General features: G+C 38.1%; 1 protein-coding gene across 1 annotated transcript in view; it reads right to left on the bottom strand.

Annotated features, from left to right (window-relative positions):
- Positions 1–14,633: 14,633 nt before the first annotated feature.
- The window catches only part of LOC138162639 (hornerin-like), a 6,807-nt gene continuing 5,250 nt past the window's right edge, over positions 14,634–16,190 (bottom strand). Inside the window, exon 3 of the mRNA XM_069089979.1 lies at positions 14,634–16,190. This exon is cut by the window's right edge and continues 1,633 nt beyond it. Within this exon, the coding sequence (XP_068946080.1) occupies positions 15,571–16,190 (620 nt within the window). The 3' untranslated portion in view covers positions 14,634–15,570.

Below are 16,190 nucleotides of genomic sequence, written 5' to 3'. Positions count from 1 at the left end.
CTTGAAGATTTTAGCATTTACATTAATGATCCTTCCAAGAACTTTTCTTTCTACAATTCTTTGACCTCAACATTTATGACTTCCATCTTCATTCTCATTCATCCCTACACTGGGATAGCCATGACTTAGATTTTACCATCACTCCAAATTGCCTTACCTTTTGGAGAGGTTACTAAAGGAGTAGAGGTCACAATGAGGACAGTTCTATCTATGGGTCTCTGCCTATGAGGATGATATCACATAGTTCTGGATATTTCAATTCATTCCAAGTCAAATACCTTTTGGAGGGTATGGTCTCAAAATTATAACTCTGAGCAAACTTGGTCCTAGCAGGGATTGTGTTTGTCCTTCATTTTTGAAGAGCACCATGGCATCAGGGAAATGATAACATGACTTGCAGTTGACCTTGATTTGAGTGAAGGAGGGCTGTGCAAGGTCACCAGAGCCATCTGGGTCCAGTGACCTGATATTCATCAGGATGACTGGAGATGACCCAGGATGCAATGGGAAACCCTGGTTCTTTTGGGCTAAGACCTTTTCATGTACTCACTTACAGTGAGGTAAAGCCCATTCAGTGAATAGGCCTCTTTAAGAAGTGAGTCAAGGGGTGGCCCCTTTAATTAGAAAAAGAAAAAAGAAAAAAATGAAGTTGGGAAGGGAAGACCCTCAGGCTTGCTGTTTCAAAGAGAAACAGTTACCACTGACATTCACTGTATAAGTGGGGAGCGGGGAGCGCGTGGGCAGGGACCTATTGTGATCCAATCTATGAGCTTCAGAGTGAACTGGGTTTGGTTAAGGAAAGGAAAGGAAAGGAAGGGCAGGGCAGGGCAGGGCAGGGAAGGGCAGGGAAGGGAAAGGAAGGGAAGGGTAGGGAAGGGAAGGGAAGGAAAGGGAAGGGAAGAGGAAGGAAGGAAGGAGGGAATCTAGCCAGTAAACTCCAAGCTTCTGACCATCAAAATTTACCTTGCTTTGGAGAGGGAACTAGCTGGGTCCCCATTCAGGCAACTCAGTCTACTCACAGATTGTGCTTGTCTATTTTTGTTTTGTTTTGTTTTTCCTTTTGGATGGCAATTGGGGTTAAGTAACTTGCCCAAGGTTACAAGGCTATTTTTTTTTGTGTGGGTGTTAAGTGTCTGATGCCGGACTCAGGTCCTCCTGACTCAGGGGCCGGCACTTTACTCACTGCACCACCTAGCCACCCCAATACTTGTCTATTTTCAAAGAGGACCATGGCATCAAGGAAATGATGACATGACTTGCAGTTGACTTTGATTTGATTGCAGAAGGGCTGTGCAAGGTCACCAACTTCACTTTCTCCTCCAGAGTTATCCTAGCAGGGAAACCATGCACAGACACATACTCCTCCCATAACACTTCAGCTACTATAGAAGACTTCTGCTTATTTTGGTTAGAAGTCTATTCATGACAGCTGAAATGATTGGTCAGGGCCAGAATGTTGCTTGTACTTAATCTATCTCCTTCCAGAGATATGAAGGCAATTCACACCAGCTCCAAAGGCTTGCTGGTATTTATACCTTCCAGGTAAGCCATCCTAGAGGGTAGTACTTTCCATTGGTTGTACTTAGTACTTGTAAGTATCCTTCAGAAAAGATGGAGATGTTTGGAGTAGACAAGAATACAACTGAATCAATTTGGAATAGGCTAAAGGGCTGAACTCATAGAGTAGCTATCAATGATTCAACGTCAGATTGTCAAGAGGTCTCCAGTGAAATAAAGTGGGGATACAAGTTTGATCCTATGCTGTTTAGCATGTTTATTTTAAAAAAATCAATGATTTGGGTAAAGGAATAGATGGCATGCTCATTAAATTTTCACGTGAAACAAAACTAGGGGTGAGGGATGCATTAAGGGAATAGTTTGTACACTAAATGAAAAGATCAGGATCCAAAAAAATCTTTAAAGACTCCAGTCATGGGTGAAATCTAACAAGGTAAAAGTCAGTAGGGATAAATAAAAGTCTTACAAAACCAGTTTCAGAAATATGGGGATGGGAGTGGGGGGCATGGTTAGATAGTTTGGAAAAAAAGATTTGAGATTTCATGGTTTGTAAGCTCAATATGAATCAATAAAATTACAACACAAAAATCTAATGCATTTTGGGGCTACATAATAAAAAGTCAAGATATTTTCTCAGTGTAAATGATGGATCCTCTGCACTTCATTGTGGTCAAACCTCATCTACAAGCACATGATGGACAACCAGTTATCAGGTATCTTATAATGGTTTTTTATTTCTTGTGTGGGTTAGACTAGGTGACTTTCTAGGACTCTTGCTAAAATTTTGTGATTCTGTGAATCTATAGATTTATGTAAAGAAATTGAGGAATCAAAGGAGGGAAGAATGCTGGAAAAGCATTTTGTTAAACCTCAAATGAGGGATAAACAGGAGCAATATTATTGTTGGACTATAGCAGGGGTAAGCAAATTGTAGACCAAAGATCGAATCTGACCACTACCTGTTTTTGTATGGCTTGGTAACTGGGTGATTTTTATGCTTTTAAATCCACCTTATTTTAAATCCACTTTATTTAAAAATACAAAACTATTCTTAGCTCATGGGCAGTAAGAAAATGATGGCAGGTTAGATTTGGTCGCCAGGCTATAATTTTCTAATCCCTGAACTATACTATAGACCAATGCTTCTTAAACTGTGGACTGCAACCCCATAGGGTTGTGAAAAAATTGGTAAAAGTAAAATGTTTCTGAACATGAAATGACAAAATATTAATTAAAAATCAAGCACATAGTCTGAAGTGTTTCTGGCAGCACTTGCCCATGTTGTGCAATTTCACACAGCATGTGCACTTTGTACTGTGCATGCCCTCAGACCATGGAACTCCAAAGAATGCTATTGAAATGTGAAGGGAGATCACAAATGGAAAAAGTTTAAGAAGCCCTGCTAGACCAAATAGATCTAAAGAAGAAACAGATGAGGAGTTTGGGTAAAATTTATCATAAGCCCGACTCAGAAGCATGACATAGTAGGAGACTTTAATGATCTAGAGCCCTTTTGGAGCCCTGCCCCCTGCCCCTCTCCCCACCTTTCTCTCCCCCCAAAATATGTTTCCTCTGTTCCAGAAGATAATTTCATAATTGCCCTTAATGGGGATTCCATCTTTTAAAAGGTGATCTGATTCTCACCAACTATTTTCTGGGAGAGAATTCCTTCATCCCTGGAAGAACAGTAACCCCAAGGAATGATTTTTCAGTGTTTATAGAATCCAGGTAGGCAATTTGGTGGTGCTAAAGAGAAGAGCTTTGTTAAGTGTTTTAATACCTGCCAATAGGAAGGAGAAAAGACCTTTGATTTTGTGGAGATTATAAGCTGTTTCAGATACCAGTAATCAAAAGGTCAGTGGCCTTGGATGAAAAGGACAATGTTAAACTGCTTTCTGGGTGGGGTCAGTTTATATATTATGAAACCTTGTGGTTATATCTTTTAAGGGAGCACAAAAACAGTATCACACTTAATCACACTTAGAGTTGATACAGCTGGTCAGGAAAATAAAGACAAAAAGATGGACAGAGAGAATGGTCAGTTAGCAGCAACACAAACAGTCCTGTGTATTTCCATTACACTTTTTTTTTTCTTTTAGGAATAAGCAACTAAAGTCAAAAGAGGATCTGCTTTAATTCATTCAAATTTTGCCAATGAAGGTATGGCCAAGGCTGCTGAAAGATGGGCCAGTGGCAGAGTTCCTCCTTTTAGAGGAAAGAAAGTAAACATTTATTAATTGCCTATTGTGTATCAGGAACTATGCTAAATGCTTTACATTGGATCTTCAGAACAACCCTGGAAGGCAGGTACTATTATGACACCCATTTTACAACTGAAGAAATTGAGTAAAATGCAGATTAAGTGACTTGCTCAGGTTCATACAGATAGTATCTGAGACCAGATTTGAACTCATATCTTTCTGACTCCAGGTGCATTGCTCTATCTACTGCACCATATAGCTGCCTCTGAAGCAACTAGGACTTGGCAAAAGGACTTAAGAGAAGAGGTCAAGGCAGCCTGCCTTGGGAACAGAAACAATAAGAAGAAACAAAAGAGACCAAGAAATTTTTGCTGTGGGTATGATGGGCACGCACGTGATTAGCAGCTAAGAGAAATGGATTTTTTCCCTAAGGGGGTGAAGGGATTTCTGCTAATTAAAAAAAAAGAGAGTTAGAGGGTGCTACAGATGTGAAATGTACATGAACTTCCAGATGAGGTCATTATATTATTGTTTTTATTTGACTGTTTTAATTTGTTTTAAGGTACCTCTCACAAAGCAAGAGTAATTTAGAAATGTTTGTAATGTAAAAACAAAGCACATTAATAAAACTGAAAGTGTAAAAGTGAAAAAAAAGATAAAAATAGGTAGATAGAAATAAAGTATTTATTAAGCACTTATAATATATCAGGTGTTGTGCTCTTGTTGGCTATGAGATGATTTTGGGTTCAGTTCTGGGGTAGAGCAAGTCAGCTAGCAGTCCACATGCAAGAGGAAAGGAGGCCACCAGCAAGGCCAGCATCAGCTCAGGCAAACAAACCTCTTGTTTCTTCCTTAGCACAAAAAGAAAAGCACCAGAGATAGGTGTAGCTAAAATGGTTTTAAATCCCCAGTGAGGTCCTTGGAAGCCTCAGAGATTAGCAGTGACTAATGTGAATTTGGCAGCAAAGAAGGCAAGTGTGTCTGAGTTTCCTAGCACTCTGTCATGAGGTGTCATCAAAGGCTCCAGAGATCTAGTGCTTTGAACTTCAAAGATCTAAGGAAGCCTAAACTGGGGAGAAAGAAGTCAGCACAATAGCCTTAGTGACCCAGGGTAAAACCAAGCAAGACTGAAGACCCCATCAAAAATTACAGCAGGGTGCTAGGCCTGGCCCTGGCCCAAAGCCCCATGTCAGGAACTAATTCTAGGGAGATGTATAAACCAAGGAAGACACAAACCAATATACAAAATTATTGCAATTCTAGAGATTCTCCCCAAGGAAGGAGAGAGTAACTCTAAAACAACTTTAAGAGGACACTTAAAGGAAGAAACACATTTCCACAAGGACTACATGAATACTTAGGAAAAAATGAAATAAGAAACTAAAAAAGAAACAAAAGTGCTGAAGGAAAGAATTGAAAGAAAAATAAGTAGCTTTGAATAGAAAGTGAAGCCCTACTAATGTAACAAATTCCCTGAAAACTGGAATAGACCAAACAGAAATTAATGATTGCATGAGATAGCAAGAAATATTAGAACAAATTCAAAAGGTTAAAAACAAATATAAAAAATATAAAATGTCCAATATCAAAAGCAACTGACCTGGAAAATGTGATAAGTAGAATCACTGGACTCCATGCTTTTTAAAAGTCTTGGACCTTATGCTTCATGAAATTATAAATGTAACCTGATCATAGAGGGCAGAGTGAAGAGAGAAAGAATAGACTGGTTGTCTCCTGAAAGAAATCCCCAAAGAAAAACTCCCAGGAATTCCATAGTCAAAATCCAGTACTTCCACATCAAAAAAAAAAAAAAAGTACTGCAAGCATTCAGAAAAAGCAGTTCATGAAGCAAGCAATCAGAATCAGAATCACATAAAATCTTGTAATTTTTTAAAAATTTTAATCTTGTAGTTTCTACTAAAAAGAAAGGAAGTCTTGAAACACAATATTCTAAAAAGCAAAAGATAAAGGTATTAAGAATAGTTTACTGTCAAAATAACTTACCCTTGAAAACTGAGTATCATGCTACGGGAGGGGGGGGGAATTGATCTTTAATGGAATAGAAGGCATTCAAGTATTCTGATGAAAAGATCTCAGTGCTGACCTGCATTTCTGAAAAGTAAACAGAAGAGTCAAGAGAAACCCGAAAAAGTCAACTTATTTGAGCAATAGAAAAGGGCCATATGATGATGTAAAGCTAACCTTTTATTTTTTTGCTTTTTGGAGGGCAATTGGGGTTAAGTAACTTGCCCAAGGTTACATGGCTAGTTTTTTTTGTGTGGATGTTACGTGTCTGAGTCTGGAACTGAACTCTGATCCTCCCGACTTGAGGGCCAGTACTCTTACTGTGCCACCTAGCTGCCCCATAAAGCTAACCTTTTAATAAAGAAAGAGTCTCTTAAAAATATTAATGTCTTCAAAAGATAAACAAGAAAAATAGAGGTCGTGAATGTGGATTAGTTCTATTCTGAGTGTTGAAGGAGGGAAAGAGAAGGGTGGCTAATGAAATACATTTGTGTTGAAAGGAAGAAGGGAGTACAACTAGCTATTTCATGTAATTGGAGTGTGTGAAAAGAAGAGTGGGGTGACCATTAGATGAACCTCATTCTTTTGTTTTATTTTTTTCTTAATTTTTTTTCTAATTACATGTAAAGATAGTTTTCAACATTTATTTCTGTAAAATTTTGAGTTCCAAATTTATCTCTTTCCCCACCTCCAAGAGAGCAAGCAATCTGATTAGGTTACATGTATGTAAAACATATTTCCAGATTAGTCATATTGTGCAAGGAGAATTGTGGGAAAAGCTACAAGAAAGAAAGAAAAAAAAGAAACAAAAAGGTGAAAATAGTATGCTTCAATCTGCATTCAGACTCCACAATTCTTTCTCTGGATGTAGTTAGCATTTTCCAGTGTGAGTCTTTTGGAATTTCTTGGATCGTTGTATTACTGAGGAGAGCTAAGTTCTATCATAGTTGATCATTGCACAATATTGCTGTTGGTTGTGTACAATGTTCTCCTTGTTCTGCTCATTTCACTCAGTATCAGTTCACGTAAGTCTTTCCAGGCTTTTCTGAAATCTGCCTGCTCATCATTTCTTATGGCACAGTAGTATTCCATTACATTTATATACCACAACTTGTTCAGCTATTCCCCAATTGATGGGCATCCCCTCAACCTCATTATTTTGGACAAAGGAAGGTTGAATGCACAAGCACAGTTTAAAAAAAATAAAAACATGTCATATTCAATAAGGAAACAAGAAAGTCTGGGGATCATGGTAGTGTTAAGAGAGAATAATTCTATTTACAAGTACAGCAAATTTCCTGATCCTGAAGGGAGGATTAAAAGGAAAGAAAAAAAGAACTAGAGTGTAAGTGCCTATCAATTTGATTATCAAGTTATAGTACAGATCATAATGGAATATTATTATGACTTAAGAAATGATGAAAAAGACAATTGTAGAAAATATTGCTTAGCATTAACTGATGCAGAATGAACAGAACCAGAAAAATAATGAGGGATAACAATGTTTGCAAAGAAAAACAAGTTGGAAAGTCTTAAGAACTTTAATCAATTCAGTGACCAACCATGACTAGAGAATTTATGAAGAAACATGTTACCCATATTCTGATAGAGAAGTGATAGACTCAAGATGTAGAAAACCAAATATTTTTTGGCCATAACTGTGTTGATTTGTTTTGCCTGACTATACATATTCATTAATTTTTTTCCCCTTTTTCTTGTTCTTTTAATTGTCTGTGTGGTAAGGAGGTTTGAACTGGAGAAGGGAAGTTAGTAATACTAATGCCAAAAAAAGAAGGCTGCTATAACATTTTTTAAAAAGGCACACAAGAAAATAGAAGGAAGTTCAGACCAGATGATAGTTTTGAAAGTGAAGATGGGGGGTGGCTAGGTGACAAAGTGAGTAAAGCGCCTGCCCTGGAGTCAGCAGGACTCCTGAGTTCGGTTCCGGCCTCAGAGGCTTATCACCCACACCCACCCACACACACACACATACACAAACAAACTAGCCATGTAACCTTGGGCAAGTTACTTAATCCAATTGCCCTCCAATAGGAAAAAAAAGAAAGTAATAGATGGAATTTATTATATACTTTACAAGAACAATATGAAATTAAGATTTACTGTTTTATAACCAATCCTCTTTTGGTTTTGCTCTATATATTGAAATGCTCTTTTTTTGGTGTTTGAGTTCAATAAAAATTAAATTAAAAAAGAAGCAGAAATCATTGGTAACTTTGGAGAAAACTGGTTCATTTGTTTGATTATGAAAGGGAGAAGATATTATAAGATGATAGTTTGAGGAGCTTGTAGAGTAAGGTTTTATAAGATTTCATTTTTTTTTGGATGAATGGGGCAAGCTTGTTTGTAGGTAGCAGAAAACAAGTTGAGATAAGGAAATTAAAAAATGAGAGTGAAGAGTTTTGTGGGAGAAATCTTCTGGAAAATATGGGAGGGGATAGATAGAAAATTTGACCTTGGTGAGGTGAGGGGCAACTTTTTTATAAGAGAAAAGAGTAAATGAGGTGGGGAGAATAAAGGATGATGTCAATATGAGATATTGAGAATAAAAAAAATGCCTTTACAAATATTTAAAATATTGCCCAGTTGAGTTAATTAGAGGAATTAGGAGGATTTTGCATATGATTTCCTATAACTTCTGATGTTAAGGAAAAAGTAAAATGAAAGTGAGTGGTGGAACAGATAGGGAGCAGGATGATATATAATATAATGTATGTATTCATAATGATTTATGTTCATATTTTGACCCTTTTATTGCTAATAATTGATAGTTGCAAACTTACATTAATAGAATCTTAAAAGGAAAGAAGCATGTCAAGTGCCTACTATGTACCAGACACTGTACTAAATGCTTTACAAATATTATCTCATTTGATCCTCACAACAACCTTGGAAAGTAGGTGCTATTATGATCCTCATTTTATATTTTACAATTTTACAATTTATAATCCTCATTTTGCAATTCAGGAGACTAAGGCAGAAAGCAGTTTAGTGATTTGCCCAGGGTCACATAACTAGTTAAATCTGGGACTAGATTTGATCCAGGTCTTCATGTCTCCAGACCCAATGCTTTATCTAACTAGCTGCCTCTGTAGTAAGTCCCTTAATTTCAGTAAAGGTTCATTCCCCCTATCTCCACCCCCACCCTCACCCCCAGATTATACTCAGTTTTTCTGGGTAGGCTATTTTTGGCTATAAGCTCCTATCCTTTGCCCTCTGGAATATTATATTTCATGTTCTCTGCTCCTTTATAGTTATGACTAAGTTATGTGCTATCTTGACCATGGTTAGTCAGTACTTGGAATTCTTTCCTTTTGGCTACTTGCATCCTTTTTTCTTTGACCTGAAATCTCTGTATTTTGACTGTGATGTTCCTGATAGCTTTCACTTGGGACTTCTTTCAGGAAATTATTGGTGGAGTACTTTCCTAAGAAATTTCAGTAGTTTTCTTTTAAGATTTCTTGGCATATAATGTCAAGGGTCTTTTTTGGAGGGGGTTGGGTAAGTCTGTGGCTTGCAAGTAGTTCTATGATGCTTCAGTCATCTCCTCAATCTGTTTTCTAAGTCAGTTGTTTTTGCTATAATGTATTTTTACATTTTCTTTATTGTTTTTGCATTTTGACTTTGTTTTAATATTGTCATTTCATAGCGTCATTGGCTTCTATTTGGTTCTTTCTAATTTTCAGGGAGTTTGTTGCTTGGACAGTTTTGCATCTTATTCCAAACTCTTTTTTTCCCCAAATGCTTTCTTAACATCTGGTTTACTTCATTCATTTCAGCCAGATTTTGGGTTACAAATTTTCTCCCCGTTTTCTCCCTTCCCACGCCTCCAAAATAGTGGTCCCCCAGGATATCCCCTCCTCTTATTTACCAATTACATGTAAAATAGTATTAATCATAGTATATATATATGTATATATATATATATATATTTATATAAATTTGGTTTAAAAACTTTGAATTCCGAATTCATTCCCTTCCTCCCTTCTCACCCACCCTTACTGGGAAGATAAGCAATTCAATACAGGTTGTACATGTAGCTATGCATAATATTACCATAGTAGATATATTGTAGAAGAGTGATTGTATTTCCCTCCCTCCTATCCCATCTCCCACTTGATCTATTTTTTACTTTGGTCCTGTCCCTTTTGAAAAGTGTGTGCTTCCAACTTCCCTCCCCCCCAGCCTGCCCTCCCTTCCATCATTCTCCCTCTTATCCCCTTCCCCCTACACTCCTGTAGGGTGAGATACCCTATTTAGTGTGTATGTCATTCCCTCCCTGAACCAAATTCAATGAGTATAAAGTTGACCCATTCCTTTATGCCTTCCTGTTCTTCCTCTCCATTGCATCCATTTTCCCATGACTCTTCTATATGAGATAGTTTGCCCCATTTTGTCTCTCCCCATCTCCTCTCATTATATTCCTCTCTCACCTCTTAATTTCACCTTTTAAGTATCATCCCTTCCTATTAAATTGGTCCTGTGCTCTCTATCTATGTATACTGTAATCATATATATATATATATATATATATATATATATATATATATATACACACACACACACACACATCCACATCCACATATGTATTCATATGCCTATATACCCTCCAACAAAGACTATATATATATGTATATATTTCTATTCCCTTCAACTATTTTCATACTGAGAAAATTTCATCAGTTACAATTATCCTTTTTCCATGTAGCAATGTAAATAGTTCAACTTTGATAAGTTCCTTATGATTTCTTTTCCCTGTTTACCTTTCCATGCTTCTCTTGCTTCTTGTATCTGAATGTCAAATTTTCTATTCAACTCTGGTTTTTTCATCAAGAATGCTTGAAAGTCCTCTATTCCACTGAATGACCATATTTTCCCCTGAAACATGATGCTAAGTTTTTCTAGGTAGGTGATTCTTGGTTTTAATCCCAGCTCCTTTGCCCTCCAGAATATCATATTCCAAGCCCTTTGATCCCTCAGTGTAGAAGCTGCCAGATCCTGAGTTATCCTGATTGTGTTTCCACAATATTCAAATTGTTTCTTCCTGGCTGCTTGTAATATTTTCTTCTTGATCTGGGAACTCTGGAACTTGGCTATAATATTCCTAGGAGTTTTCTTTTTGGGATCTTTTTCAGGGGGCAATCAGTGGATTCTTTCAACCTCTATTTTGCCTCTGGTTCTAAAACATCAGGGCAATTTTCCTTGAGAATTTATTGGAGGATGATTTCTAGGTTCTTTCTTTGATCATGGCTTTCAGGTAGTCCAATAATTTTTAAATTATCTCTCCTGGATCTATTTTCCGGGTGAGTGGTTTTTCCCATGAGAAATTTCACATTGCTTTCTATTCTTTCATTTGTTTGGATCTGTTGAACAGCATCTTGATTTCTCATAAAGTCATTAGCTTCCATTTGCTCTAATCTAATTCTGAAGCAATGATTTTTCCTCATTGAGCTTTTGATATTCTTTTTCCATCTGGCAAATTTGGCTATTTATAGCATTCTTCTCCTCATTGCCTTTTTGAGCCTCTTTTGCCATTTGAGTTAGCCTATTTTTTAAGGTGTTATTTTCCTCAGTCAGGCTGTTGACTCTCATTTCATAATTTTCTTGCATCATTCTCATTTCTCTTCCCAAATTTTCCTCCACTTCTCTTATCTGCTTCTTAAGGTCCTCTATGGATTGTAATCAGATTGTATTTTTCTTGGAAGCTTTTGGTGCAGGAGTTCTGACTTCACTGTCTTCCTCCTGTTCCATGCTTTGATCCTTTTTGTCCCCAAAATAGGAGTCTAATGTTGGATTGCTTTGCTTGGTTTGCTTCCTTTGCCTGGTCATATCACCACTCAATTACTTGACTCTTGGACGTTTTGCCACAGTAGGACTCTGCTACCAGACAGGGGAGCTTTATTCCAAATGCTGGGGTTTTCTCAGCTGACAGAGGTATTAGTTGGGTTCCCTCTCTGAAGCCTCCACACTCTGGCAAGCTAGTCACACACCCCAGGACCTCCATCCTAGATTGCAATACAGATTCAAGCAGGTTAAAGCAAGAGCGATTACCCCTCAGACTGATTTCTTGGTCACCCTACACTCTGCAGGCCAGGAGCTGAAGCTCCCACATGGAGGTGGTTGTGCCACAGCCCTCAGCAGCTTCTTGCCCTGGGGGCAAAAGCTGGCACACTCCCAACTACTAGATCCCAAAGTCCACACTGCACTGACCTCTCACTTTTTCCTTAGCATCTATGAGTTGATAATTCTGGACTGCCACAGCTGCTGGTGATCTGGAGTCCCTTAAGCCAGTGATTGGTCAGGCCCACCCTGGGGCTAAAACCTCTGACTAGTGTGAGGTTGGGGTAGGCTTCCAGAGCACTGTCCTCGGCTCCTAGAATGCTGTGCTGGCTGATACCTGCTGGCCTGCTGGGCTGTCCTCAGCAGGAGGTTAGCTTCTCTGTGTCATTTTGTGGGTTCTGTAGCTCCAAAGTTTGTTTAGAGTCCCCTTTTACATGAATTGGAGGTGGTGGGAGCCAGAGCTGTGTGGAGGTCCTGTTTCTACTCTGCCATCTTGACTCCTCCTGTAATTAATTTATTTAAAAAAACACTTTAAAGCTTTCAAAAAATTCTTGCTTTATTGCTTCCAAGAATTCTAGTTGAACTCCTGCCCAAGCTGCATTTTATTTGAAGCTTTAACTGAAAATGTTTCAGAGTCATTCTCTTCCTCTGGGTCTGGGTCTTGAACCTCCTTGTCACCACATGGTCCTTTTTATCTTTTTTTTTTTCTGTTTCATTGCTCATTCTTCAAGCTGACTTCCTGACTTTTTACTTTATGTTAGTGTCAAGCTCTGTACACTTCTGTGAGGAAGGTCTTGGTTGGTACTGGAGACCTGCAAACTTTCAGTACTCCCAAAGTGGAATGATCCAGGGCAAAGCCTGATCACTGCCTCTCTTTTCTGAACTCTAAGAGTTCCTGACCTGGGTTTGGGTCTAAGCAGCTGTAGATTTCTTATAGACTCTGCCCTCATTAGCTGACTAGGAAGCTGTATTGGTTCCGAATGACAGAACTGCAGGTTTCTCTTTGGTCTGGAATTTCTGCCCTGTGACAGACTGTAGGCTGTGACTGCTCTGCTCCTGGGATCTGAGCCTCAAAGCTACTACTTGCCTCTGAACTTGCTCCCCTCTTGGTACATAATCAAGGGTTTGCAATCAGTTCTTATCCTGGTTGCCCTAGGAGGTCCCCTCCTCAGCCCACCCTGGATCTGTGACCCAGAACTCATAGTGGGCATCAAAGCTGCCAGCTGGCACCTCTTCTTATTAAAGTGCCCCAGCAAGGGTCTGGGAACTCTTCTTACTCCAGTGTACACTCTTCCTAGGTTCTGGAGTGCTACAAGAGGTACTCCTGCCCAGACCCCTTCCCCAGTGTCCACAGGTCTCTCTGTATCCCTATGCGGACACAGGCTAGATAATGATGTACTGTGACTTTTTCTCGGATTTCCTTATCAGAATTCAGTATCACGCATTTCCTGTATCTCTGGAGGAATTGTGGGGTGGGGGGGGGATGGATGGCAGTGGGAGAGGATGTCACTATGTTCTTCCTGACACTCTGCTGTCTTGGTTGCTAATAGTGTTCATTTCATTGTCACTGGTAAAGTATGCGCACCTGCTTGTGGCCATCAAAATAGGAATGGAAAAGAAGTGTCATTGAATGTTATCCAAGCTTGCTTCAAGATCTAAATTCTATGAAATGTAAGTTGTGGTTACATGTATAACATATATACATATAATATAATATATTATTATGTCCTTACCACAAAATGAACTTAGAGTCTGGAGCAGGGGTTGGGAACTTGCAGCCTCAAGGTCACATGTGACCCTCTAGAGCATTCCTTTGACTGAATCCAAACTTCATAGAACAAATCCCCTTAATAAAAGGATTTGTTCTGTAAAACTTGGACTGAGTCCAAAGGCTGCACCCAAGGACCCAGAAGGCCACATGTGGCCTCTTTTTGCCTGTCCTATTATCCCTTCTCTATTTCAAGTCTCTAAATGTATAGAAAGATTAGTCCTACTTTGTGGCAGGAATACATTTTCTTTCTGACTTGCCCTCTACTGAGCCATCTTGATACAATTCTGCTCAACCCCACCCATCTCATTTGTGTTTTTGCTTTTTTTTTTTTAAGAAATGATTTATTGATGACTAAAGTACTGTTTTTACATCATAGTCTTTTTTGGAAGCATTCTACCTCCAAATTAAGCCATCGAGTGATGGCAATTCCCAAGGCAGTTTGAAGTCTGGCAATTCTCTTTCCTCTTTAGTCCTACTTTATTTTCCCCAATATCTCCATTGAGTTCTTAGACCATTTTTTCCTCTTGAAATGAAATTTCATCATTGGTTGGTTTTACAAAGTGACTCCTTGGAAATCTATTGCTACAGAACTGAATCTGCAAAATCATCTAGATTGTATTACTGCTTTAATTTATTTTTTGCTGTAGTGAAATCTGGAATGCTGACTATCTCTCTACCTATTTATATCTTCTTTTACATGGGAAAAGTCTTAGAAATTTTATTTATATAAATTTTGCATATATGTATTGGTAGATTAACTCATAGATATGTTATGCATTTTGTAGCTATTTTAAATGTAATTTCTCTTATCACTGATTCTTCCTGAATTTTGTTAGTAGTATATAGGAATGCTGATGATTTTTATGGATTTATTTTTCATCCTACCACTTAACTGAAGCTATTAATTATTTCTATTTGTTTCTTTGTTGAATCTTTTAGTTTTCTAAGTATACCATCATGTCATTTGGAAAGAGGAATAATTTCTCCTCCTTTTAACTGATTTTTCATCTCTTATTTTGTTATCATATTCAACAACAGTATTTAATTACTATTTGTTTATTGTCAATTTTAATGAAATCTACTGATTTGAGGAAATATCAATGATCTCAAGGTTATTACAATCAACCAACCAATAAGGGCCCTATAGTCCTAACATACATCATCTCTTTTCTTCTTCTTTTTGTTGATGATATTCTTCCAAATGGAAAGGCAAGTGTAATGCAGAGCCACCCTGGGTTGTATTCTTTCCATTGTTTTCCAGCCTAGAACAATTTCTGAGGGAGTGTCTTGTTAGAGCTTAATGTCAAGTTAGAGCTAATATTTCTGTTCTTTGGATAAAAATAGGTCAGTCTCCATTCTTCAAAGAAAACATCCTTGCCCATTGACTATGGAGATTGGCATGGCACCAAGTTCTTATGCTGGTTTTCAGTTTGACTATCAAGGACGCCATAAATGTGTGGTGATCATGATAAGCAAATAAAATTCTGATCCGCAGCCCTGCCTACAGCAACTTTGACTTCCAGGTCCATAGTAATATATTCACGATTAACCCCCTGAAGAAGAGTGATCAGCTTTTACATGCTAATTAAAAATCCTCAAGAAGCTACAAAAATTGAGTTCTCAGATTAAGAAAAAATCAATTGTATTGATTTATATTTATATTATATATTATTGATATATATTCTAGGCTACCAAATTGATTTCTAATGTTGTTCCAAATCAATCCTGTCCCATAGTTAGGTCCACATTCTGTTAGTTTCTTCTGTTCACCAATTTTTAACCAAGGAACAAAAACACCCACCACTGATAAGCAAAAGCTTCAATTAAAACCAAACCCTATTAGCAAATAGAAAGGGTGGGACAGGATTCTCTGGTAAAAACAAAAAGCCCTGTTCCTAGAAATGTTGTAAATAATAACTAAGATAATATTTTTTTGCTTCACTTGATAGTTCAGTTACTTGGTCTTCTATTTGTATTTCAGTGGTAGTAATAATTCTTTCTTTCTTGGAGGTAAGCATAGAGGGGAGTGCTGTAACAGGGGTAGCAGGGGCCTGAATAGCTTCTTTTATTTACATTAGTTACTTCTTGATGTCCAAGACCAACAACATCTTGTCTGTGTCTTCCATTTTCCCTGGTTACACTGGGGTTGTACTCTGACCTGTTCTTGCTAGTACTCTCTGTGACTATAGTACCTGATGAGTTTCTATGCCCATGCTCTCTTATTCCTAACTGGCCAGAACCATCAACAGCTTGATTAGAATTATATCTGTGTGTACTGTGTGTCCCATGCCCTGCCTTGTCATAGTCAGATTTAGAGTGGTCAGATCTGTCACTGTATTGCTCATGATCTATCTGTCCATGCCTAGATCGTGACTGTCTAGAGCTATCTCCTGATTGCTTTTCACTATTACTGGATCCCTGTCTTCCTATTGTCCTGTTGTCATTGGACTGTCTTTGCCCAGATCCCACATGTCCAGAAGTATCACCTACCTGTCCATGGCTGGATCCTTGGCTTTGTCTAGTCGTTGAACCAGATTGTCCTTCTTGTAATGAACTATATTGATGACCAGATCCTGAAAGCCTATATCTGTCTCCTG

This window comes from Petaurus breviceps, unplaced genomic scaffold (genome assembly GCF_028583685.1).
Source record: "Petaurus breviceps papuanus isolate PSGF00001 unplaced genomic scaffold, PetGlider_PUasm1.0 186, whole genome shotgun sequence".
Classification (NCBI taxonomy): Eukaryota; Metazoa; Chordata; class Mammalia; order Diprotodontia; family Petauridae; genus Petaurus; species Petaurus breviceps.
This window is presented reverse-complemented; position numbering and strand designations above follow the sequence as displayed.